Source organism: Myxine glutinosa, chromosome 14 (genome assembly GCF_964187855.1).
Source record: "Myxine glutinosa chromosome 14, kmMyxGlut1.1, whole genome shotgun sequence".
Taxonomy (NCBI): Eukaryota; Metazoa; Chordata; class Myxini; order Myxiniformes; family Myxinidae; genus Myxine; species Myxine glutinosa.
The window spans coordinates 37,631,865-37,659,502 of record NC_136274.1 but is presented as its reverse complement, the minus strand read 5'-3'; the positions used below and the strand labels follow the sequence as shown (position 1 = coordinate 37,659,502).

General features: G+C 44.4%; 1 protein-coding gene across 1 annotated transcript in view; it reads right to left on the bottom strand.

The window, feature by feature from the left end:
• The window catches only part of LOC137439633 (protein furry homolog-like), a 162,862-nt gene that overhangs the window by 11,834 nt on the left and 123,390 nt on the right, over positions 1-27,638 (bottom strand). The window contains exons 40-53 of the mRNA XM_078768349.1: positions 24,180-24,365; positions 23,867-24,065; positions 23,534-23,655; positions 23,146-23,333; positions 21,719-21,813; positions 20,526-21,151; positions 20,305-20,403; positions 19,468-19,565; positions 16,490-16,660; positions 16,100-16,240; positions 7,222-7,422; positions 6,928-7,089; positions 2,955-3,029; positions 1,746-1,916 (exon numbers count right to left, since the gene is read on the bottom strand). Of these exons, the coding sequence (XP_078624475.1) occupies positions 1,746-1,916; positions 2,955-3,029; positions 6,928-7,089; positions 7,222-7,422; positions 16,100-16,240; positions 16,490-16,660; positions 19,468-19,565; positions 20,305-20,403; positions 20,526-21,151; positions 21,719-21,813; positions 23,146-23,333; positions 23,534-23,655; positions 23,867-24,065; positions 24,180-24,365 (2,534 nt within the window). The remainder of the gene's footprint in view (positions 1-1,745; positions 1,917-2,954; positions 3,030-6,927; positions 7,090-7,221; positions 7,423-16,099; positions 16,241-16,489; positions 16,661-19,467; positions 19,566-20,304; positions 20,404-20,525; positions 21,152-21,718; positions 21,814-23,145; positions 23,334-23,533; positions 23,656-23,866; positions 24,066-24,179; positions 24,366-27,638) is intronic.

The window sequence follows — 27,638 nt, the reverse complement described above, 5'->3', positions numbered from 1 at the left end:
GCAATGAGCATGGAGAAAAGAAAGAAAACCAGAGAATTGTCTGAGGAGGTCAGACACAAGATTGTGGCCAAGCATTGACAATCTCAAGGCTACAAGTCCATCTCCAGAGACCCTAGTGTTCCTGTGTCCACTGTATGCAATGTTATCAGAAAGTTTAAGGTCCATGGCACTGTAGCCAACCTCCCTGGACGTGGCCGCAAGAGAAAACTTGATCGAAGATTGCAGCGAAGGATTGTTCGAATGGTGGAGAAAGAACCTCAATCAACTGCCAAGCAGATTCAAGCTGGCGTTCAGACACAAGGTACGATAGTTACAACTCGCACCATCCGTCAACAACTCAATGAAAGGGGGTTCTATGGAGGACCCCACTGCTGAGAGAGAGAGAGACTTAAGAAAGCCTGACTGGAGTTTGACAAAACACACATGAACAAGCCAAAATCTGTCTGGTAGAATGTCCTGTGGACAGATGAGACCAAATTATAGCTTTAGGGCAAAGCACATCATCTCTATGTTTTCAGAAAACAAAATTAAGCCTTCAAAGAAAAGAACACCTTCCCTACAATCAAATATGGAGGAGGTTCGGTGATGTTTTGGGGTTGCTGTGCTACCTCTGGGTACTGGGTGCCTTGAATGTGTGCATGGCATCATGAAATCAGGAGATTATCAAGGTATTTTGGAGCGCAATGTTCAACCTAGTGTCAGAAAAATGGGTCTCCGTCAAAGGTCATGGGTCTTGCAGCAGGACAATGACCCCAAACACACTTCAAAAAGCACCCATGAATGGTTCAAGAGAAAACGCTGGACTGTTCTGAAGTGGCCAGCAATAAGTCAAGATCTAAATCCCATTGAACACCTGTGGGGAGATCTGAAAACAGCAGTTGGGAGAAGGCACCCTTCAAATCTGGGAGAACTGGAGCAGTTTGCACAAGAAGAGTGGGACAAACTGCCAGCAGAGAGGTGTAGGAAGCTCATTCATAGCTATAGGAAGCACTTGACTGCAGTTATTTTGTCCAAAGGCCGTACTACCAAATATTAAGTCGAGAGTGTCAATAATTTTGTCAATACCATTTCTTTTTATTTTATGATTTTAAAGTATATATTAAGTTCTGAATCAAAAACAAAGGTCCTGTAATATAAACAGTGAAATAAAGAATTGTGGAGACCAAATACTTTTGTCAATTTCAACTTCTTTTTCGAGGAAATTGTGAGTTATTTGAAAAAGGTGCACGGGTGCCAATATTTTTGGCCTCTACTGTATGGTAAGACACGTGCGAGCATGCATCATGTGCACACGAACACACATGATGCATTGCATGCACACACACACCTCTGCCAAATTGTACATTTGGTACATCTGAGAGAACTTCGTAAAAAGTTACAAGGAGTAAGGACCATTTACATAAAACAATAGAGACACCAAGTAGAGGAAGAAAAAGGTCTTACCAGGAGCTCCTAATGTGATACAGGCAGCAAGAAGCAAAGGAGAGATGGCTATGCATTAGGATTAATGACATGGCTTAATGATGAGATGGATGTTGGAAAGGAAAGGAAAAGGGTGAATACCAATGCACAAGGATATAAATGAAGGGAAATATAACCATGGTAAGAATACAGCTTGCTTTAGTTGAGAGGTAGAAGAAGCATGTTAGAACAATGTAATCAATAGAAACAAGTTTAAAAAAGAAGACAATAAATTGATAATTAAAAAGTAGCCAAATACAACAAGATAAATTTCCATTTCTCACTTCTGCTTCTTCGAGTTCCACATCAAGGAAATCGAAGTCCTTGAAGACTCCAAAATGTTGTTCACTGAGAGTGTCTTCATGTGCCTCATCACCACCACCCACATCTTCACCGGACGGTCCTAAAGGAGGTGCTTCCACAAGCTCCAGTTCTCCACTCGAGGAGAATATCACCTAAACACACCATCATGTATGTAAACACCACGTGTGTAAAACAGAGCAGTCAGTGTTGGGAGCCATAACCCGGCACGGACATGGAGACAGACGCATACACAGATACGGGGACAGACACAGACATGGAGACAGAGAGAGACAGACACGGAGACAGACAGACACAGACATAGAGACAGACATAGACACAAAGACAGACACAGAGACAGACACGGAGAGGGAAACAGACACGGAGACGGAGACGGACACAGATATGGAGACGGACACAGACACAGACACGGAGACGGACACAGACATGGAGACGGACACAGACACGGAGACGAACACAGACACGGAGACGAACACAGACACGGAGACGAACACAGACACAGAGACGAACACAGACACGGAGACGGACACAGACACGGAGAAGGACACACACACGGAGATGGACACAGACACGGAGATGGACACAGACACGGAGATGGACACAGACACGGAGATGGACACAGACACGGAGACGGACACAGACACGGAGACGGACACAGACAGAGAGAGAGACAGAGAGAGAGACAGAGAGAGAGAGACACAGAGAGAGAGACACAGAGAGAGAGACACAGATATAGAGACACAGACATAGAGACACAGATATAAAGACACAGATATAGAGACACAGATATAGAGACACAGATATAGAGACACAGATACAGAGACACAGATATAGAGACACAGATATAGAGACACAGATATAGAGACACAGATATAGAGACACAGATATAGAGACACAGATATAGAGACACAGATATAGAGACACAGATATAGAGACACAGATATAGACACACAGATATAGAGACACAGATATAGAGACACAGATATAGAGACACAGATATAGAGACACAGATATAGAGACACACAGACAGAGACAGACACAAAGACAAACTGAAACTGACCGACAGACATAGAGACAAACACAGAGATATAGACATAGAAACAGATAGAAACACACACATACACAACTTGATCAAAGCACCGTTCAACAGGAGAGACAGACGTCTTGCTCACCGAAGGGTTTTTGGACAATCCAACTTCTTGTCCACAGAGAGACAGAACATTGGCGAGTTTCTCCCTTGTGCGTCTCTGTAAAAGGACAAATGCTCACCGATCTACAATGCGACAGATAAAAGTCATATTCCGACACAGATTGCAGCATGCAACAACTAGAACAGCACTTGTTAGAGCGCATACCTCCACCAGGATGAACAGTTTATGTTTTGTCTCCCACTGATGGGCCGGATCTGGATTCGGACCTGAACCAAAATCTAATCGGCTTGTTCTCGTCATCAAACCAACTCGTCCACCAAGTTTATTCATAACTCGTCCATAACTTTTTTTAATGTCATGTTATATATCGCTTTTCGCCCGATCTGTCAATGGTGAAGAATCGCTTCTTTTTTTTGGTTCACGAGTTATCAAACAGAGTGACCACTATATTCGTCATGGGTGTGTGTCTGTCTGTCTGTCCGCAGCATAACTACCCGATGATATCATCCGATCTTGATGAAACTTGGGTGGGAGGTTGATATCATGATCTAGTTGTGTCCTGCCTAGAGTGGGCGTATTGCGCCCATTGTGGGCGGAGCCACACCTCAAAAAGATGTCTTTTTAGGGGGTAATCGAGTTCAAGCTACATCTTCTCCGAGAGGTTTGGTGGAATCTGACAGGGGTTTCGACATTTGGTTAGGCCAATGTCATGTGTCTACTGTCTAGCCCCACGGAGCTCGATTTTTCATTTTCGCCCCAAGGTCAAGGTCACAAGGTCACAAAATTTAGAAAAGTCGATTTTTGATGGTTTTATTACATTGTTCACTTCCTGATAGGGTGAAATGTCATACATGATCTTATATTATCACATACATCATGAAATACAAGTTTTCCAACAAATTTCAGAATCTTCGACCTTTGACCTTTGAAGATCACAAAGGTCAAATTTTCAAAGTTGTCGGAATCGAACCTAATTTTCGGTATTGTGTAGCTAACTAACCTCATAACTGATTATACATTATTTTCTATCTCATTTCAAGGTCAGTAACCTTCGTTTTGACATTTCCAGGCCAGCACCACACACAATTACGTACAGCTGGCTCTTAAAGGCCTGCACACGCAGCGCATTGGGGTCCTTTGCAAATAGGCATGTACACCGCATGCCGGGGGCCGACACCTGCCACGTGGGCCCCCGACCCCCCAGTCCGGGCCTGTTTCGGTTATAGTCCGTCCTTTGTCATTGAATACCGCTCGCTCGTGAACCATCGTCGTCTCCTGACTTGTTTTTCTTTTTTTTTGTATACAAGATCGAGGTTCGTGCAAGCGATAAAATGTTATATGCACTTAAAAATGCACTTAGACATTAAATAACTCTCATATCCGAATCCATATTCAGATATTCACCAAAATCGAATTGATTCGTCCTTGTCACACACACAAGCTGTCCACCAAGTTTCGGCCAAATCCATCCATAACTTTTTGAGATATCCTGCCATGTATCGTTTTTGGCCCTATCTCCCAATGGTGAAGAATCACTTAAAAAATTCTACAAGCCGGATCCGAATCCAGATCTTCACCAAAATCTAATAATTCTGTCCCTGCCACAAACACTACCTTTCTGCCAAATTTCGTCCAAATCCGTCCACAACTTTTTGAGATATTTTGTTCACAGACAGACAGACAAACAGACAAACAAACAAATGAAAAATCGGTCAGAGACCGAGGACTTGCCGGAATGTACTTTTTATCGGCCATTTTGGACAAATATGGCAGCCGAACCACGTGACCGATGAAGTCATCATTATTTGTTTTCTAAACTAATTTATTCCTTGATGATGCTCAAGAAATTTCATCTTGATCGGATGAAGTTTTGTACTTGTCGAATTATGCCGTCATAATGGAGGCACCAATGACATCATCATTAAGATATTTTATTCCCCATGGAGAGTTCTTTACAATGGCCATGTCTCATTTTTTTCTATTCAGCACTTTCGGAGATATAGAGGTGCAAAGTTTTTCGGTTTTTCCAAGATGGCGGCCGAACCACGTGACCGATGACGTCATCAATTGGGCACAGTCTATTCCAGGGCAAGACAAATAGGTGTGTAAAGTTTGGTGATTCTACGTGCAATGGTGTAGACGTAGTGCTGCGCACAGTCAAACAGGCAGACAGACAGACAAACCAACCGAACAACATACTTGCCGGAATTTTTTCCGGCAAGTAATGAAAAATCACTCATAGAGTGACACTTGGCAAAACAGAACATAGTAGAATGGCACTCAGTAGAGCATCCTTTTGATCGCAAAAATAATTAGTGGTTGAAATCAGTGACCTGATATGCAACTATTCTTCAAAGTTTAAGTTAATCGGATGAAAATTGACAATTTTAGAAATTTGGCCTATGTTGACCTTTTGGCCTATGTTGACCTCAAAAATAGTTGGTGGTTGGTTTCAGTAAGCTGATATGCAAATCCTATTCAAATTTTAAGACAATCGGATGTAAATTGTGGATTTTAGAAATTTGTAGAATAGTGGTTGATCTTTGGCCTATGTTGACCTTGTGACCAATGTTGATCTCAAAAATAGATGGTGGTTGAATTCAGTTAGCTGATCTGTAAATCGTATTCAAATTTCAAGACAATCGGATGAAAATTGAGGATTTTAGAAATTTGAAAAAAGTGGTTGGCTTTTAGCCTATGTTGACCTTTTGACCTCAAAAATATATAAGACTTTGTCGGACCACGAACTCTACCATTTGGTGAAGTATCGGTTTAAAATTGTGACCTTTAGGCAAGTATGAGTGGACACACACACACACACACACACACACACACACACACACACACACACACACACACACACACACACACACACACACACACACACACACACACTACAAACCACAAACACACATAATTAGCTTTTTAAACAGTCGCTAATGCTGTTCATAACATTTAACAAAGAAATTTGGAGGAATCCCGACATCCGTGAGGTAAGTTTTACTTACAGAACTGAGGGAAGATCTACTGTAATCTAGAATCCTAGATTGTACCCCACAGGGGTTGGGTACGTACCGTTTGTTGGAAGAGACATAACGCTGATACTTTCGATATTTGATGATCATTTTAACAATCGGTTTGTTTGTGTTTCACACTGAATGAAAGATGTAAAGGTAGAGCATGGCGATTGTGATATATGACAGGTTCGACGATATGTTCGGCATGAGCGGCATATAAATCAAAATGGCGGTGTGTGGAGAGTCAGCCGCCGTACCGCTGTAATGACATCAGACGTAATGACATCAACCTGTCAAGTGACCAGATCCTCAGCTCTGATTGGTATACGTTTGATGGGACATACATACATACATACATACATACATACATACATACATACATACACTGTTCTAGATGGCTTTGGCCTATGGGTGACGCCGCAAAAAATTTTTTGCCAAGTAACAAACAGACAATGAATGAATGAATGAATGAATGAATGAATGAATCCACCTTCGGTGGTGGCGGTAAAAATGGAATATATCGCTTGAAAAATTTTCAGCAGCTTTAAAACCTCAAAACTTCCGACAATTATCGGGCGACGCATCTTCGTGGTGGTTGTTCCCCCAACCCCCTCCTCCACCAACACAAGTCGGGGGCCAAATCTTCCCCATTCTTCCCTGCTACCCGGATTTGTCAGGGTAGCACGCCAGCACGGTCACGGTCAGAGTGCCGATTGGTCCCCATGGACCAGCCCTTTCCCTCTTGTGTGTGTGTGTGTGTGTGTGTTTCTCTCTGTCTGTCTAACTCTGTCGTGACCACGAATGTGTGAAGGTGAGGGTACACTATCCAAGATGCGGGGAACCTCTGGGTCGCTCCTGGGAGATCAATCGGCTGTCTCTGTGTCGCGGGCATGTTCAAGAGAACTCTCCAGGGCTATACAACAACAACTCAAAACTTTGTTAAGAAAAATAATAAAGTTATTTTCATCCAAGAGCACCTGCGAAAGCTGTGGTTTCTTCCAACTGACGGGAACGAGGGCATTGGAACCAGAACCGGAGGAGGTGGAGGAGGTGCTTCTTGTAACTGCAATGGCCTTTGGTTTCCCATCATGTCCTACTGGTCCTTGTTGTTCGGCATATTTACGGCCAATAACTGGCGTCTGCCAATCACAAAAAGAACAAAACGAACAGCAGAATTACCTCATAACCCTGAAGGAGGAGTGACAAAGAAAAGGAAGTCCAGTTATCCTACTTCCGTTACAAAAGATCAATTTACGACTCCTCCGACAAACCTCTGACACATCAAAGTGGAATTCGAGCGTCTTGCCAGGGAGGGCCTTCACACCGGCGTTCCAGACTCGATGGACAGACAACTCCAGCGGGACTGAGGGCTCCAATGCCAGGCTGGCTCGAGTCTCCAATGGGCTGGCGAGGCTTGCAGAACGAGACACCACAAGCTTTAAAATGTTTAAAGCCTCTCGCCACTGCAGACTCTGGACACAGATAAGGAGCACATAGGTGGGATCACTTTGTCTGGGAAGAGTATTGGGGATGGGTGGAAGAGGGCTAAGGAGGCAAGGTATAAGAGGTGCAAGAAAAAGCGGTGGCATAAAGATGAGCATGACAGCTTGGCCTTGGACAGGGAGATGAGCAAATAATTAATGTGTACACCAAGTGAAGCTAGAATTGGCATATATGGAAGCCAGAATCTGAAGCCAGAACTAGGAATGCTTTTCAAGATCTGCTATTTGTGATACATTTACAGCCAAAATCATTTGTTGGCTGAAATTTTACGTGTTTTTTTTTTTAACATCAAGCTGGTCTGAACCTGACAAAAGGTCTGAAGGTGAATATTGGAAAAACGAAGGTGATGGCAAGTGGTAAAGCATGTGGTGAGGTGGAAAGAACTGGGAAGTGGCCGTGTGCTGTGTGGAGGAAGGGTGTCGGAGTGAACTCCATTCAATGTAGAATGTGTGCTGAGTGGGTTCATCAAAAATGCAGTGGTCTGAGAGGGTCACTAACCAGTGTGGCAGCTACATTCAAGTGTAAGGTGTGCACAGAGGGGGCTGCAGACGGAGGAAATGTTGGGTTGGATCTTGGAGACGGCGTGAAGCTAGAAGGTGTGAAAACATTTTGCTACCTAGGAGACATGCTGAATGGAGAAGGTGGATCAGACTCGGCAAAGTTTGCCAGAGTGAGATGTGCATGGAAGAAGTTTCGGGAACTGAGTGGCGTGCTGACGAGGAGGGGAGTATCGTTTAAGCTGAAGGGAAAGGTGTGTGCTGCATGTGAGAAGTGTTATGATTTATGGGAGTGAGACATGGGTAATGGACGTAGAGCAGCAACGAAGGCTGGAAAGGGTGGAAATGCGAATGGTTCGATGGATGTGCGGAGTATTGTTGAGAGAGAGGAAGACAAATAATGAATTGCGAAAGATGATGAGAATAGAACCTGTGATGGATGCTGTGAAGAGGAACAGGCTGAGATGGTTTGGTCATGTGTTGAGGAAGGATGAAAGTAACTGGTTGAGAAGAGTGATGGAAATGAATATAGAAGGAAGTAGAGGATGGGGAAGACCGAGAAAGACTTGGCGAAAGGTGGTGGAAGAAGAAATGCGGGCAAGGGGGTTAACAAGGGGAGATGCAGAAAATATGGCAACATGGAGAAGATTGTCATGGGACCCACAAGGCTAACCCCCGCTCTTGCAGGGAAAATGGCTTTAAAATGCCTGTTGTTGTGTTGTTGAGCTGGTCTGAACCCATCTGTAGTTCAAGCCTGTACTGCTGGAACATGGTCCTCAACAACTGCTGAGAGCAACAATTATCACATGGTGTGGGACATTCTATCTCCCTTGAACATAATTATATTCATAGTTGGCACATGTTCTTCCAGAAACCCCCTCCCGGTTAAAATCCCAAAATCCAAGCCGACGGGACACCTCAACTAATTCGTTTCTTGCTTCTCCCATCCCGAGAACCGCCCTTTTGCACTCTTCCCTCCAGAACTTCAAGCAGGAAGTGCACCGCCACCTCATGTCATTAACCCCCACCCCCTCCCCCCAAATCCTGACCCATGAGATCTTTATTGCCTCCATTAACCCTTCTGAAGCTAACTGTCTTAACAGCTGGTTTCAGTGTTTGTTCCTCTATTCCCTTTCTTTGTGCTCCTATCGATTGTGCCCAATCGTTGTTGCCCTGCTTCCCCACTGTCAGGTCAACCTTGCTCTCCCATAAGACTCACTCTTGCAGAGAGAGAAAAACATTGCTGCTTCCTTTTGTTCTTGTACTGGGCAAGAGCTGTGGGCATTCACTTCCCCTCAACTTGAGGGTCGCCTCATTAATCTCTGGGTGTAGTATCAGGGGGGGGGGGGGGGGATATACAGTGGCATTCGGTGGCAGAGGTAATAAGATAGTTCCTATGTCATTTACGTCAAATATTCTCAATTAAAGAGAAACACTCAAACGTGTGGAATAGAGACCAAAAAAAAGAAGAAGAATCTGGGATGGTCATGGTAATTTTCATGTTGAAAAAATAACTTATAAAACAACGTTTTATTCACCAAACAGTGATGACTCCATCGACATCTCGCTGTCTGATAACATGGACCAACTTCTATCTAATCATCCCAACTCTCTCTTCCTCATATATGGTGATTTCAACTGTCATCATGCCAGCTGACTGGGTGTGGGTACCTCTCACTACAGCCATGGCACCTCAGCAAAGGACTTCTGCGACGAAATGGGACTGACACAATCTGTCAATTTCCCAACCTGGATCTCAGTCAACGGAGCATCTTCTCTTCTGGACTTGGTTATGACAAACTTCCCTTAAAATGTCTGCTGCTCTTCTGCTCCAATCGGTTCTTCCGATCATATGCTTGTTAAAGTGTACATCTCTCTGACCATTCTCAGAGAGCCTCCTCAGCATCGACGGGTCTGGCATTTCACTCAGGCCAACTGGCATGGTCTTCAAGCCACCATCAATCATCTGGACTGGTCCCCCATCTCTACTGCCTCTGACATCAACTTATCCTGGGAATTCTTCCAAACTAAACTGCTCTCTCTCATGCACAGATTTATCCCATCTCGTCTTCAGTTGTCATATCCTTCGTCCCATCCATGGTACACAAAATCTTGTGGTGAGGCAGTTGCCCTGAAACAACTTGCCTTTGCCTCTTGGAAGGCTAATCCAACTGAAGGCAATCTCAGTTCCTTTCACAAAGCTCGGAACAAGTGTGTGTCTACCCTCAGGAGAGCCAGGAAACTATCTCTCTACTCTCAAGAATGAACTCTCAAACCTCTTCCAAATCCTGGTGGCATCTGGTCAAATCTGTTTCTGGTGTTTATTCCCACTCCATCTCCTCCCTTATCTCAAACGGCTACACAGCCGACTCCACACATGAAAAAGCTGAATGCCTCAACTCTGTGTTTGCCTCAAAATATTGTGTCCCAAACCGGTCTCTCTCTGTACCCACCTTACCCAGTCATACCCAGCTGCCCTAGACTCTGTGTCCTTCTCTCCTGACAAGGTGGAGAAGTTACTGTCAAACCTCGACTCTGATTCTGCAATTGGACCAGACGGCATCAGCCCACGGGTCCTAAAATCTTGCTCTGCCGCTCTTTCACACCCTCTCTCCGTTCTCTTCACCCTCTGTTTTGCTCAAGGTCATATGCCATCAGTTTGGAAATCAGCAAACATTACCGCTTTACACAAAAAAGGTGCAAAAAAAGATCTTTTCAACCACAGACCAATCAGCCTGCTCCCAATTATCAGCAAAGTCATGGAATCCATCATTGCTTCGGATATCAAATCCTTCCTCTTCTCCAATGGCTTGATCTCTGAACATCAATTTGGATTCAGACCAGGTCATTCTACTCTGGACATGCTGCTTCTGCTGTCTCAACAATGGATGGAGGTCCTCGATGCCAAACAGTAAATCAGAGCTGTCTCCCTTGACATATCACGTGCCTTCAATACAGTCTGGCACCCCACTCTGTTCACCAAACTCTCCTCCCATGGTATCCATGGAAATCTCCACGCATGGCTTGCGGACTTCCTCTCTGGTCATAGTCAACTTGTGGCCCTGAATGGTTTTCTCTTATCTCCCCTTCCTGTTCAGGCTGGAGTTTTCGAAGGCAGTGTTCTGGGCCCTGTGCTTTTTCTGGTCTTCATCAATGATCTCTCCGACTCTCTGGAAAATCCTCTCTATCTCTTTGCTGATGACTCCACTGTCTGCCGCTCCATATCTCATCCCTCAGATCGGCAGTCTGCAGCCTCCTCACTCGCTGCAGACCTGGACAAAATCACAGACTGGTCAAACAAGTGGAACATGTCTTTCAATCCTGACAAATCTCATACTCTTACTATGTCTCTCTGAAAAGACTGACTGGACAACCCTCCCATCTACTTTCTCAACAATCCTCTCCAAGAAGTTCTGTTACTCCAGCTTTTGGGTCTCACTATCTGCCATGATCTTTCCTGGGAAAACAACATTTTCAATCTGGCCTCCAAAGCCAGTCGCCGACTGGGCACCCAGTCCTTCATCATCATCATCATCATCATCATCATTATCATAATCATCGTGCGAAGTCCTTCCTTGGCACACCTGAGCTCCTCGCCACATACAAGGCTTTCATCCACAGCTCAAATACTGCTGTCCCCTCTGGGCTGGTGCTCCTGCCTCACACCTAGCTCGGCTTCACGCTGTTGAAACCAAAGCTTTCAGAATCATTGGCATCTCTCGCAATGAAGCTAACCCTGAGGGCCTTTACTCACTCACCGCAGGCAGGTAGGTGGTCTTTCTGTCTTCTGCAGACTCCTCTCTGGCCTAGCTCCTCCAGCTCTGTCTGTGCTCTGTCCCCCAAATATTCCAACAGGTCGCACAAGATCTGCCAGCAACCCTCTTCTGGTGAAACTGCCAAAATCAAGACTCTCTATTCACCTTCACTCTTTCATTCCTCTTTTATCTCGCCTCTGGAACAAACTCCCTCACTCTGTTCAATCCCACTCCTCCCTCCAGGTCTTTAAAACAGCTGTTCACCACCATCTCGTCTTCCCCCATTCAAAACCTTGATCTTTTCTACCCCCGTCAATTCACCCCAGATCCACTTTTTTGACATACCAAGTTCTTTCCTGGAAGTCCAAGCAGTATCCATGTGATTTATACCTCTCCGACAACCCGCTGGCAGGTTTTGGTCTTTCTGTCTGGTTTTTTTGTTTTCTCTATGGGTAGTTTTTTTTTTTGGACAGACTGGTGTTGGCATAGCGGTTAGGGTGCCAGCTTGGGGTCCGAGGATCCTGGGTTCAAATCCAGGTCGATCGCTGAATTAACGCGAGGGGGGTTGACTCAGCCTGTCATCCTTCCGAGGTCGGCAAATTGAGTACCAGTTCACTGGTAATTCCCTGTGTTGCAAGAGGCGACCAACAGGGTTGGCGGCAGGAAAGGCATCCGGCCACAAAACATTGCCCAAAAAGGGAACCAAGGTGCCTGAAAAAGTCCAACCCCTACTCTTCGGGGAAAAATGGCCTCCAAAGGTGGTTCCACCCCTCCACAACCCCCCTTCCCATGCCTCCTCCCCCCCAAGCCCTCTCCCTCCTACAGATCTCCCGATGTCCCTGTTCTCTACTGTTGTACTTGTGTGCTTCTCTCTCCCTCCCCATCTTGTCTCCCCCTCCCTTTATTATATGTTTTGTGTGTCTGTTTTTTTTTTTGTCATTAAAGTCTGCTCTTACACGAGCCTCGATCCTGTATACAACAACAACAGGCATTTAAAGGCCATTTTCCCTGCTAGAGCTGGGGTTAGCCTCGCGGTCCCCATGACAATCTTCTCCATTTTGCCCTATTTTCTGCATCTCCCCTTGTTAACCCCCTTGCCCACATTTCATCTTCCACCATTTTTAGCCAAGTCTTTCTCGGTCTTCCCCGTCCTCTACTTCCTTCTACATTCATTTCCATCACTCTTCTCAACCAGTCACTTTCATCCTTCCTCAACACATGACCAAACCATCTCAACCTGTTTCTGTTCACAGCATCCATCACAGGCTCGATTCCCATCATCTTTCACAATTCATCATTTGTCTTCCTCTCTCTCAACGATACTCCACACATCTATCGAACCATTCGCATTTCCACCCTTTCCAGCCTTCGTTGCTGCTCTACGTTCATTCCCCATTTCTCACTCTCATAAATCATAACACTTCTCACACATGCAGCATACACCTTTCCCTTCAGCTTCAATGACACTCCCCTCCTCGTCAGCACGCCACTCAGTTCCCGAAACTTCTTCCATGGACATCTCACTCTAGCAACCGTTGACGAGTCTGATCCACCTTCTCCATTCAGCATGTCTCCTAGGTAGCAAAATGTTTTCACACCTTCCAGCTTCACGCCATCTCCAAGATCCAACTCAACATTTCCTACATCTGCAGCTCCCTCGGTGCACACCTTACACTTGAATGTAGCTGCCACACTGGTTAATGACCCTCTCAAACCACTACATTTTTGATGAACCCACTCAGCGCACATTGTACATTGAATGGAGTTCACTCCGACACCCTTCCTGCACACAGCACACGGCCACTTCCCAGTTCTTTCCACCTCACCACATGCTTTACCACTTGCCATCACCTTCGTCTTTCCGATATTCACCTTCAGACCTTTTGTCTCCATACATTCCTTCCACTTGTTCATATTTTCCTTCAGTCCATCCATACTTTCTGCGATCAACACCAGATCATCTGCATACAACAACTCCCATGGTAAACCCTCCTTTACATTCCGAGCCAGCACCTCCATCACAGCTACAAATAGTAGTGGACTTAGTACCGACCCCTGAAGCACTTCCACCTTCACCTCAAACTCACCACTGTTCCTGTGCTTCGTCCTTACAGCTGTGCGCGCTCTTTCGTACATTGCCATCACTACTCTGATCAACCATTCCTCCACTCCTAACTTCCTCAATGGCCATGTCACTACTTCGTGGGGAACCCTATCGAATACTTTCTCCAGATCAACAAACCCAAGAAACAACTTCTTCCTCTTCTCCATGTACTTCTCCTGCAACTGTCTTGCAATAAAAAGTGCATCTGTCGTTCCTCTTCCTGGCATAAATCCAAACTGCATTTTGTCGATCTTCACCTTCTTCCTTATCCTCCTCTCCAACACCCTTTCCAATACCTTCATTCCATGCTCGAATAATTTTATCGCTCGATACGAGCCACAGTCCAGAGGGTCACCTTTCCCCTTGTATAGTAGGGTGAGGGTACTCAGTCCCAATCCACTGGAATGCGGCCTTCTTTCACCACTAGATAACAGATCTCTGTCATTCTCTTCACTCCCCAACTTCCTGCTGCCTTCAACATATCTCCCACAACTCCCGTCGGCCCTCCTGCTTTTCTACTCTTCATTGCTTATATTTATCGCTTATATTATATCGCTAAGACGGCTCTTCATATATCGCTATTGCTTATATTGAGTACCAGTTCACTGGTAATTCCCTGCTTGTCGTTAAAGGCGGCAAAAAGGGTTGGCGTCAGGAAGGGCATCCGGCCATAAAACATTGCTTCAAAAAGGGGACCGAAAAACAACAACAACCACGGTTCCCGAAAAAGGCCAACCCCCGCTTGAGGGGAAAAATGGCCTCTAAAGGTGTTTTTTTTTTTTTTTAATTGCTTATATTTATCGCTTCCTCAACTTCGTTCTCAGTTATCTTCTCTGCCGGTCCTAAAACTGGGTTACTCTCTATGTTGCCATCCCATTCATTATCTACATTCAACAGCATTTCCATATATCTTTTCCATCTTCCTTTAATTCCATCTGGGTCCACAACGATTTGTCCCATTTCATCCTTCAAGCAACTCACCCCCATCACATCACACCTCTCTTTCGCTATCTGCTTTGCAATCCTGAATACCGCTCTCTGACCCTCTTCTGAATCCAAGCGTTCTCCGAACATTTTCCTACATGCCTCCTGCGCCTTTGCTACCTCTTTTTTTGCAGCCTTCTTGGCTGCCTTATAACTTTCATGCTCTGCCTTTTCTGCCCCCGTACCCTTCGCCTTCTGCCACTCCTTTAACTTCTTCCTCTTCTCGTCAATCCTCTTTCCAACTTCGTCGGACCATGTTTCCGAGTGCCACCTGACGTGTATGTAGCAAGCTTATTATCTTTCTTTTTGTCTCTTTCTCTCTTTCTGGAACTGAGTATTACAAATCAACAAATCAGCTCCATCAGCAAACTCCAAAATCCTTTCACCTTCTCCATTTCTCACACCATATCCATAACCCCCATGAACTCCCTCAAAACCGTCCATACTCCTCCCCACATGTCCATTTAGGTCTCCTCCTACCACAAAAACTGCCTCATCTTTCACGTTTTCCATCAGCTTCTCTATTGCACACCAGAACGTGTCCTTCTCTTCATCGCTCCGACCAACCTGCGGAGCATATCCCGAGATGACGTTCACCAAGAGCTTTCCAATCATCATTTTCACCATCATCAACCTTTCACTCACTCTAGTCACACTCACCACACTGTCTACAAACTCCTCAGAAAAACAGGACACCAACACCATGCATGCCTTCTGGGCACCCTTGCTTGTATTTCTGTCCCTTGCAAAACCTTGTATTTCTGTCCCTGCCTACACTTCACCGTTCTCACACCACTTCCCTTCCATCTTGTCTCCTGCATACAATATATGTCCACTCTTCTTTTAACCAATACTTCCACCACTTCTCCTGATCTCCCTGTCATTGTCCCTATGTTCCATGTCCCAAACCTCATGGACCGATCTCCACGTGGGGCATCAGACGTTTCGTCGTCATAAATGGAGTGATTTCCACCCTTGCTTCGATCGGGTTCCCCACCTTGATTTTTGAGGAGAGGGAGTGGGGTCCCTCACGGGGTACTTCGGGCTGTACCCTGCCCATATGTAGTTGTAATCGTCATGGTTCCCTTGTTTGAGGCAATGTTTTTTATGGCCGGATGCCCTTCCTGACGTCAACCCTTTTAGTCGCCTCTTTCGACACGCAGGGATACGGTGTACCTATTCTAATCCGGGGTACACACCGGGTCTTCGATCTTGTATGCAAAAAAAAGAAGTTAGGAATCGCACGTAACCAAAGAGGTGAGGCACCTTTCATGTAAAAACAGGCATCTCGGCCATGCAGACTCACCTGAACATATTTGCCGATAACCTTCATGACCTTCTGGTTGAAGGAGGCAGCAGGAACAGTCAAGAGATCAGCATAATTGAGAAGGCTCAGCAGAATCTGGAGTAACGTCGGTTGTAGAATGGCCAGGCCCTTATCGAGGAGCTTGATGGCAAGAAAAGGGATTATGGTTTAGTGGGAGACGGCAACACCCGGTCACGATATCAAACCGGAAACTGTGCAAAATCTCGGGTTTCGAAGGAAGAAAGAGAGGTTTTCATCTCTCACTGAACGGCCAATGTCGACAAAAATAATGGAAAGTTTAAACACGTGTGGAATGAATGACATGTGTGTGGAACCGAAAAGTGCAAAGCATCGCAAATCTGTGGGCATTTCCTTTTGAAGCGAACATACCTCGGCGATGTAGGTGATGAGGGTGAACGTCCTGTCGGCGAAAGAGTCGTGCAGGTAGCGACAGACGACGCTGACCCAGTTGGCACTGTCACGGGTATAGCTTCCATTCCGGTAGAGGCTCATGACATGTGCCAAGTTTGCCAGCTTGGTAGTCTTTTCAGCTACACAGACCTGCAAAGATCAAGGGAGCCTGGAGGGAGGATGCTTCTCTGCTTTTGCAAAAAAAAAGAACAAAAAAAACAACTAGCAATTAGGATTTTATGTGAATTCGTCGACATACGCCGACCTTCGATGTCAACCCAGTTAGGTTTGATTGCAATGAATGGTCACAAGGGAGGGAGAGAGTGGGAGGGGAGGGAGAGAGTGGGAGAGAAGAGAGAGAGAAAAGAGAGATAAGTAGAACAGAGAAAACATCAGTTGCTTTGAACTAACTCGAGTTATCCTTCTTTTATTTTCCAGTTGCTTTGAACTAACTCGAGTTATCCTTCTTTTATTTTCCAGTTGCTTCGAACTAACTCGAGTTATCCTTCTATTATTTTCCAGTTGCTTTGAACTAACTCGAGTTATCCTTCTATTATTTTCCAGTTGCTTTGAACTAACTCGAGTTATCCTTCTATTATTTTCCAGTTGCTTTGAACTAACTCGAGTTATCCTTCTATTATTTTCCAGTTGCTTTGAACTAACTCGAGTTATCCTTCTATTATTTTCCAGTTGCTTTGAACTAACTCGAGTTATCCTTCTATTATTTTCCAGTTGCTTTGAACTAACTCAAGTTATCCTTCTATTATTTTACAGTTGCTTTGAACTAACTCGAGTTATCCTTCTATTATTTTCCAGTTGCTTTGAACTAACTCGAGTTATCCTTCTATTATTTTCCAGTTGCTTTGAACTAACTCGAGTTATCCTTCTTTTATTTTCCAGTTGCTTTGAACTAACTCGAGTTATCCTTCTATTATTTTCCAGTTGCTTTGAACTAACTCGAGTTATCCTTCTATTATTTTCCAGTTGCTTTGAACTAACTCGAGTTATCCTTCTATTATTTTCCAGTTGCTTTGAACTAACTCGAGTTATCCTTCTATTATTTTCCAGTTGCTTTGAACTAACTCAAGTTATCCTTCTATTATTTTACAGTTGCTTTGAACTAACTCGAGTTATCCTTCTATTATTTTCCAGTTGCTTTGAACTAACTTGAGTTATCCTTCTATTATTTTCCAGTTGCTTTGAACTAACTCGAGTTATCCTTCTTTTATTTTCCAGTTGCTTTGAACTAACTCGAGTTATCCTTCTATTATTTTCCAGTTGCTTTGAACTAACTCGAGTTATCCTTCTATTATTTTCCAGTTGCTTTGAACTAACTCGAGTTATCCTTCTATTATTTTCCAGTTGCTTTGAACTAACTCGAGTTATCCTTCTATTATTTTCCAGTTGCTTTGAACTAACTCGAGTTATCCTTCTATTATTTTACAGTTGCTTTGAACTAACTCGAGTTATCCTTCTATTATTTTACAGTTGCTTTGAACTAACTCGACGTATCCTATTATTTTCCAGTTGCTTTGAACTAACTCGAATTATCCTTCTATTATTTTCCAGTTGCTTTGAACTAACTCGAGTTATCCTTCTATTATTTTCCAGTTGCTTTGAACTAACTCGAGTTATCCTTCTATTATTTTCCAGTTGCTTTGAACTAACTCGAGTTATCCTTCTATTATTTTCCAGTTGCTTTGAACTAACTCGAGTTATCCTTCTATTATTTTCCAGTTGCTTTGAACTAACTCGAGTTATCCTTCTATTATTTTCCAGTTGCTTTGAACTAACTCGAGTTATCCTTCTATTATTTTCCAGTTGCTTTGAACTAACTCGAGTTATCCTTCTATTATGTTACAGTTGCTTTGAACTAACTCGAGTTATCCTTCTATTATTTTCCAGTTGCTTTGAACTAACTCGAGTTATCCTTCTATTATTTTCCAGTTGCTTTGAACTAACTCGAGTTATCCTTCTATTATTTTCCAGTTGCTTTGAACTAACTCGAGTTATCCTTCTATTATTTTCCAGTTGCTTTGAACTAACTCGAGTTATCCTTCTATTATTTTCCAGTTGCTTTGAACTAACTCGAGTTATCCTTCTATTATTTTCCAGTTGCTTTGAACTAACTCGAGTTATCCTTCTATTATTTTCCAGTTGCTTTGAACTAACTCGAGTTATCCTTCTATTATTTTCCAGTTGCTTTGAACTAACTCGAGTTATCCTTCTATTATTTTCCAGTTGCTTTGAACTAACTCAAGTTATCCTTCTATTATTTTCCAATTGGTCACTGGCTTTGACACCAATATACATTTTTATTACGGACCCTCGGCATCAAAAACTACATATACTGAACAAACAGTTTCTAATGGAGGACCTCGTCGCCATTAGGGCATTTGAATTGCCTCAAACGGGGCAATAAATGTGAATTGTTGCTCCCAGCTTGCCGGCTCAATGACACAAGATGCCATTTGCATTTGCGCCCTCTCAATCCCCACCCAGTTTAGAATCCCGTGTGGGCACGGGCAACCTGGTAGTGATCTGCAAGATGATTTTCAAAGGGCACGTTTCGAAGGACAAGGGACCTTTGACCTCTGTAGGCCAACGTCTAATCAGTTCATCTATGCATCGTAGTACATACCTGGACCAAGTTTAGATGGAATTACTTTAGCAATTCACAAATTATCGCGGTAACAAAAAACTGTGATGTGCACAGCATGGACAGACAACCTGAAATTGTAATGCATTCGGTGTGTTTGGCTGCGTAGACATAAAAAAGACCGAAACTGACTCTTGATGAGTCCAACTCTACCAAATCGTGCGATTGTCAGGTGTGTTTTGCCTCTGGGTTTCAACAAGAACTAAGTGGGTGTTCATTTGATGCAGCATCAAACCTAATACGCCGCTCAGTATAAATAACATCATATCATTCAATGCCAAAATACTTGGAAGCCCACCTGGGCAATGGAATCTGCGCACCGTCGGCAGAAATCCGAAGGGTTGTCAAAGTTTTGTACAAGATGTGGAAGCAGACACAAGACGTTGAGGGGAAAACCTGAAGAGAGATGAGAGGTGACAATAACCAGGTGGTTCACGATACTCCCCTCTCAGCACTTGCCTACAACCCAAGCAATGTCTTCATAAGGCTTAAATGCTCTATCATTATATTTCCACCTGGCTCTTCTGCCCCAGATTCACCTTTCTTGGATCCTTTAGGGGCCCATCCACATAGTATGCATGTAAAAACGTCCTCACTCACTCCTATGGGTTCCACGCACCCCTGCATTTCACTTCCCTTAAGGGCTGCCAGGATGGCCTAGACCACTTGCCTGTGTGTGCGTAGTGTGCGTACCACTTGCCCCGAAGCTGTATAGCCAGGCTTTGAATCCCGACGCAGCTATAAACTGTCATCCCAGTGTTTCACAGGCAGGGTGATTTAATGTGTGTGCCATCCAAAGGATGGATGATAAACGGGCATCCTATCCACAAATATTCGTTGATGGACACTAGAAAATGCCATTGTGTCCTTCGGGAAGAGTAGGCAAGCTATCGCCGGCACCATGATTGATAAATCGGCATGATAATTGATAAATTCCTGCCCTAACTAGCAGAGGGCACTACATCAGCGGCACATCTACGCGCTCAGCCAATGATGCTACCCTGCAGCCTTATGCTGCGAACGAGCGAAAATGATCAATGGCTTGTGGAGGAATTTGAATGTAATCAAATCACATGCAGGACAAAGACATTGCTTATCCATCAGACGCTAACCCCTCCAACATGTGCTAACCTACCTGTACTCTGTGTCATGTCGAAAACCGGTGCCCGTGAGACGTGTGTGAGTTTCTGCAACAAATGGATTGTGCGCTCGAGCGTGGCGGCCGAAGTGAATCCTGCACAGAAGACACAGGAGCAAAGATTGGAACTATTACTTTGTTATCATGTAAGGAACAAGTGAGAAAATGACAATCACGACAATAATTACTCGACGGCATCCTCACCAGACCATGCGTACCTTTCAGGAGCAATGCCTGGACACCGGGGAAACCTGACCAACCCAGTTGGGTCAAGACCTTCTCAAGTTTCTCCAAGCCAGCCGGGCGGTCGAGCGTCAGCCGGCTGGCTTCTCCAGCTGGCATTATTTCTCCGTTGCTTAGGAGACGATCCAGGAGCCGAAGAGCAACGCTATATTCACTCTCATAATCGGACTCGAGAAGAGCAACCGCAGCCCAAAATATCGTCACCAACAGGCCAGTTGGATCACCACCTCCACCCGGCGAGCCTCCGCTTGCATTGCTGCTTTGCCCAGTCCCGATAGCTGGGGCACCCACCCACGAGTCAGCTTGACCTTCTTTGAGCGAGCCGAGACTCCTGGCCTTTCCCAGCGAACCGGAAAGGGCCATCGGTCGTTGGGCATTCGCACTCCTTGCCTCGAGCCGGTCCAGAGTGGCACTCCGCCGGGGTGCATCCGCAAAGCGGTCATGCTTTGGTACAGAGTTGCTACGATGGTGACCGCTTGAAAAGGGGAACCAGCCAGCCAGAGTGCTGAAGCCACAAGCTGGAGCTAAACTCAAATGGCCTGTACTGCGGCGGTTCATGGCGCACTTCAAATGTAGCACAGAAGGGTCTGGTGATGTTGACCTAACAATGAAAAGACAGCAGGCAGTCTCTGAGATTATCTCATTGCAAAATATAGCAACAACAAAAAAACAAAACCAGTCGGCATACATTCAAAGTACACAGCCCCCATGCCAAAAAAACAACATTATCCTCCAGAGCGTGGCATTGCCAGTATGCTTTCGGCGCCCGACGATACCGCCGTGCAGCACCATATAGATGGTACTGGGAGGGAAAGGTGCACAATAATTGATAATTGATTCATTTCATAATTAAAATACAATTAAATAAATGAACAGGATTATAATCAATTAATTAGCATATGTGGGAAAATTACATGCCCAGACCAAGAATCGAAACCAGGTCTTCTGGTTAACTATACCAGTGCTCTACAATCTGAGCTACCTGGGCTACCTGGGCGACCCTGACCAAGCATGCAGTTTTCCCACACATAGAATTGCCGCTTCCCCTTCGGTGTCCGGCGACGACGTCATGCAGCGCCTGGAGATGGAATACCAAACGTATATTATTCTTGTATATTATGCACAAGGATCTGAAGGACGACAGGAGGGGTGGGAGATAAAAGTTTACCTGGAAAGTGCAGACAAGAAATCTGCTTGCTTTGAAGTTTCCATGATGGTGATGACAGAGGCCTCCAGAGTCAACATCATCTCCATTACATAGCCCTGCACAACGTATGATTGTGATTGAAACAATGTAAACAGTGACGGAGAGCACCGTATAATGATAAAGAATGCTGAGTAAACCGTGGAGGGGATGGGGAGTGAGGGGTGAGGAAATAAATAATGTTTAAACCATCTGATTCTGTACTGTCCCACAAAAGGTCATGGGACAAACATTTGAGAATTAAATCCTTGGTGTATGGTTCTTTCATTTACTGTAAAGCCTCCACCCACACCCCACACCACCTCTCCTCCCACCAAGGCCTATTCACAACATTCTTCTCAGCTCTTGAATTATATTTTAGGGTCATTGTTGTAAAGCTATAATTGGGATCGTGTTGTCATGTCATCACGATGATACATCACACAAACTCTGTCGTCATAATTGAACTGCGAGTGCATGCACTAATGGCTCCACAAAACTTGTTGCCTCAGTTTGAGGCAACGTGATACCTGCATCGTCACACCATGCGATATTGCATTGAGCACACTGATGGGGACACACTGCGTGCAGCTGCACTTTCGGGGCATTATCTGAAACGTATGTCTCAACTAACAGTGCTGATGCCTGCCTGACATTCACGTGACTCCATGAGTTAGTTCCTTACATCTTTGAGGTTTGATGCAAGGCGAGTCATACCTGCATTATCTGACTATCGATGACAGGCTTTCCTTCCATTTTGAAGTGATTCCAAATCATCTGACAGATCAATGGTCAGTCAGGACTGGTGTTGCCTGTCGTAATTCACGTCATGGCGACGATTTGTTTGAGGATAACCTAGATCGCGAGATAGATCTTTATTCATTATTGAATGATAAATCAGCTGTATTATCAATGAATGATGATCTTTGAATCCTCTAGGTCTAGGACATGATTCTCTGAAACTCAGTAATACGACAGATAGTTTCTCTGCTATTAAGCGTCTCAACTAAGATGGCAATTGTAGAGTGCCAGTAGAACCCCATCCAACTTGTACAGACTACGCAGACTCCAGTCTCTCGTTGATACGAGCACCCGGCTGAATCGTCTTTAAGAGGGCCTTGTACTCGCGTTTAAGTGTATACATGGGCACACGTGTCAAAACTGCAAACGCCAACTTGTGACGCTGGTTATCCCCGCACGAAGGACAGGATCTCCCTGGAATATTTTTGTTCTTGCCCCAAAGATTAGTTATCGCAGTAAAGATTGGTATTTCCATCAGCAAAGCAACATGTCTTATATTCTAGTGACAATAGAGAGGAAGGCTCAGTTTATCCTGATATAGCAATGTGTCGTGCAGCGACAACAATATGTGAAAACACCGAAATTCAAAACCAATGCAATGGCAAATGCACCTGCGTCTCATCACTGGGGTCTCCCACTGTCTCAACAAGGCGAGCAAGCAGGTCCGAGAGGGCGATGGAACCCAGAGGCTGGCGTAGCGCACGGAATGTCTGGAAGGCACGAGCTGCATAGTGCCGTGATGAGCAGGAGAGCGCTGTGTGCAGTGCCACGTGTGCTAACTGCTGGTCCAGAGGCAAGCCTATAGATTATAAAAATTTGTGCAGAGAACACATTTTAAAGCAAAAACATGAATCATCCAACAATGCTTTTTAAAGCTGGCATGTTAATATCTGGCAGCAGTCAGCAACAAATGATTACAGGACGACAAAAAACAGTCATTATTTTTTGAACAATATATAACAACCTCATGATCACATCAATTAGCATGCTCTTGGTCACCTGGATTAGCATGCTGGAATACGTCCACCAGACGACACACAAACCATCCCAACTGCTCGGCACTGCGGATAGTGCTGTGCTTTGGCCCAATATCCTCATGGCTCCACAACGGGCCACTCTTCCTATTAAAAAGTAGGACCGCCATCACAACCACGTAAAAGGTCGCCCATTCATATTTCAACATTTCTCCAAGTTCATGGCAATACAGTTAAAGTAATGTGTTGCATGAATCCCCTACTCAGCAGCACAAAGATGGAAAATACATCACTCCAATCCAGGTTCCTGATAACCTGCACCTTTAGAGGTGGAGCTCCTCCTTGGACCAGTCCACACCTGCTAATTAAGAAGTCGATGAACTCCTTAGATCGTTCCTCGCCCTCATTAGGGGCCATAGAGCTGCTGAGTGCAGGAAGAGAGGGTCCCCCAGAACCTGCAGCAGGTCCAGCAGTAGGCGCGGCCCCTGTCGAGCATGACGAGCCAATGCTCAGCCTGGAATCAGAACCTTGACTGTCAGAGAATAGGTGGCTGGATACTGTACACAAAGCGGAAATGAAGAGGAAAGCAGAAAAGAAGGATTTTAATGGTTAATACAGATGCACAATAATCTCATAATACTGAGGGATGCAAAGGGTACACAAAAGATTACCAGTGAGTGGGTCCCGTGTGGCTGGTGGAGGGGGCCCACGTAGAGCTCGCCCCTCGCTAACGTGCCTCTGTCGAATCAGAGCTACAGAGATGGAGACGCGAGACTGTGGGCATGCCAGAACAAGGAGCAAGTGTAGAAGCAGTCGACGACAATGGGTGTACACTTCCGGTCTGTAATGATCCAATCCTGCACAAAGACCACAGTCTCCAATGAAGGAGCCTACAAGCAACTCAGGTCGGCAGGACCACTTACCACTCTCAAAAGATAGTGTGTAAGGGTCACATCAATTCCATTTTACAATGAGATTTATTGCAAATAATATACAGTGCCTTCAGAAAGTATTCACACCCCATGACTTTTTTCACATTTTGTTGTGTTACAGCCTGAATTTTAAATTGATTAAAATGAGATTTTTTTGTCACCATTCCACAGATAATAAATACCCCATAATGTCAGAGTGGAATTTTTTTTATAAAATTTTTTACAAAATAATTAAAAATTAAAATCTAAAATGTATTGAGTCAATAAGTATTCAATCCCTTTGCTATGACACTCCAAATTGAGCTCAGGTGCATCCAATTTCCAGTGATCATCCTTGAGATGTCTCTGCAACTTGATTTGAGTTCACCCGTGGCCAATTCGATTCATTGGACATGATTTAGAAAAGAAACACACCTTTCCATAAATAATGTGCCACAGTTGACAGTGCATGTCAGAGCAGAAACTCCACCATGAAGTCCAAGGAAGTGTCCATAGAACTCCGAGATAGAATTGTGAGGAAGCATCGATCTGGCCAAGGGTATAAAACAATTTATAGAGTGTTGAAAGTTCCCAAGAGCACAGTGCGCCCCATCTTTAGGAAATGGAAAAAATGTGAATGACCCAGGCTCTTCCTCGAGCTGGCTGTCCGACCAAACTGAGCAACCGGGCAAGAAGGACCTTGAACAGGGAGGTGACCAAGAACCCAATGACCACTCTGACAGAACGACCTTGGCGATAGGAGTTCCTTGGCTGAGATGGGAGAACCTGTCAGAAGAACAGTCTTTGCAGCACTTCACAAATATCGGCTTTATGAGAGAGTGGCCAGAAGGAAGCCATTCCTGAGGAAAAAGGTACATGACAGCATGCCTGGAGTTTACAAAAGGCACGTGAAAGACTCAGAGAATGAGACAAAATATGATGTGGTTTGATGAGATGAAATTGAACTCTTTGGCCTGAATGCATAGTGCTACGTCTGGTGGAAACCAGCACACCTCATCACCCATCTAACAGCATCCCTACCATGAAGTATGGTGTTGGCAGCATCATTATATGGGGATGTTTTTCAGCAGTATGGACTGGAAGACTTGTAAGGATGGAGGGAACAATGAATGGAGCCAAATACAGGCAAATCCTTGAGGAGAAGCTGCTTCAGAGTGTAAAAGATGTTAGACTGCAGTGAAGATTTACATTCCAACAGGAAGGACAATGATCCCCAAGCATACAGCCAAAGCAACACTGGAATGGCTTCAGAACAAGAACGTGAAGTCCTTGAGTGGCCCAGCCAAAGCCCAGACTTGAATCCCAATGAGAATATGTGAAAAGACTTGAAGATTGCTGATCACCGATGCTCCCCATCCAACTTGACAGAGCTTGAGCAAATCTGCAAGGAAGAATTGGAGAAAATACCCGAATCCAGATGTGCAAAGCGAAAGCTGATGTTAACATGCCCAAGAAGACTCAAAGCTGTAATCACTGCCAAATGCCCTTCTAGAAAGTATTCATTCAGGGGTCGAATACTTATGTAAATTCGATATTTCTCTATTTCTTTTGAAATTATTATGTAAATATCTCTAAGAAATATATCCACTTTGACATTGTGGGGTATTATGTGTAGATCAGTCACAACCAAATGTCAATTTAATCCATTTTAAATTCAGGCTGAAACACAACAAAATGAGAAAAACATCAAGGAGTACGAGTGAATAGCACAGGAATATAATAATCATTTGAAATACAAGGTGAAGAAAGGACGTTGGAGGATACTGATAATGGGGCCTCCACAAGGCAGTTCCACAAATGGGAGAAAAGAGGAACAGAAAAGCAGAGGTGTGACTTGTGCCTGGATTTTGGGAGTTTAACCCCAAGGGCTTACTGGAGAAACACATGCATCCTGGAGTTGCCGGGGAAGGTTGAAGAGCCGAGGGGTTAAAGGAAGCAGTATGGAAGGGAGCAGAGAAGGGACAGGCCACCAACCCATATGTGATAATTAGATGATATGTACTTACTTTTTTAGATAGTGAGATCAATTCAAAAAGAACTATTATTAATTATTATTACTAGTGAGGTATGTCCCGGTAAATCGTCCCGGTAAATCCCGGTCGATCGCTGAATTAACGCCAGGGGGGTTGACTCAGCCTGTCATCCTTCCGAGGTCGGCTAATTGAGTACCAGTTCACTGGTAATTCCCTGTTTGTCGTAAAAAGGCGACAAAAAGGGTTGGCGGCAGGAAGGGCATCCGGCCGTAAAACATTGCTTCAAAAAAAAAAGGGGACCAACAAAAACAACAACAACCACGGTGCCCGAAAAAGGCAAACCCCCGCTTTGCGGGGAAAAATGGCCTCTAAAGGTGGTTTTTATTACTAGTGAGGTACCCGTGCTACACACGGGTGGAAGGCCAGAAGCAAACAGACAATGCAGAAACGGCGAATGCTAAAGCATGAAACCAATAAATTCCACATTCCTGCAGCACCTTCAGTCGCACGCCAGACATTGACAGCAAGTTCGTGAAGGACTTCCATGAAAAACGTACCCGTTCGCAAACAAACGGGTACTTTCACGGATAGAAACATTGATTGTGGGGTCAGTGGCGAATCTGCATATGGCGATCCGCGAATTTCACATTTAGAAAGTAGAAACCATCACGGCATGTCGTCATTCACTTGAACTCGATATCTCTTTTTTCATTCCAAACAGCATAACTCCAATCTCAAACTAGAACGGGCACTCGGTAGAGCGCATACCTTCGCCGCAGCTACTGTTCTGTACTTGGTAAAAATACGATTTTGACCTTTTCGTGACCTTGACCTTGACCTTTGACCCGATTGCTCCCAAAATCTAATCAAATGTGTCCCGTATAATAACCAATCATCCCACCAAATTTCATGCAATTCGGTTGAATACTTTTTGAGTTATGCGAATAACATACACACACACACACAGACATACAAATAAATACACAGCGATCAAAACATAACCTTCCGCTTTTGCGAAGGTAATTAAATAGCATTAATATAAAAAATAAACTTTTAACAACATTGTTAATATTTCCTTCATTGTAAAAACTACCAAGTCAACAGTTAAAAGGATTTTGAGCCGATAGTTGTTACGGCATTGGCAAGATCGATGAAGACAGCGATCTGTTAGTTTATACACCGCCCAAATAGCTATGTGGAATTCTCTCATGTAGAGATTAAACCC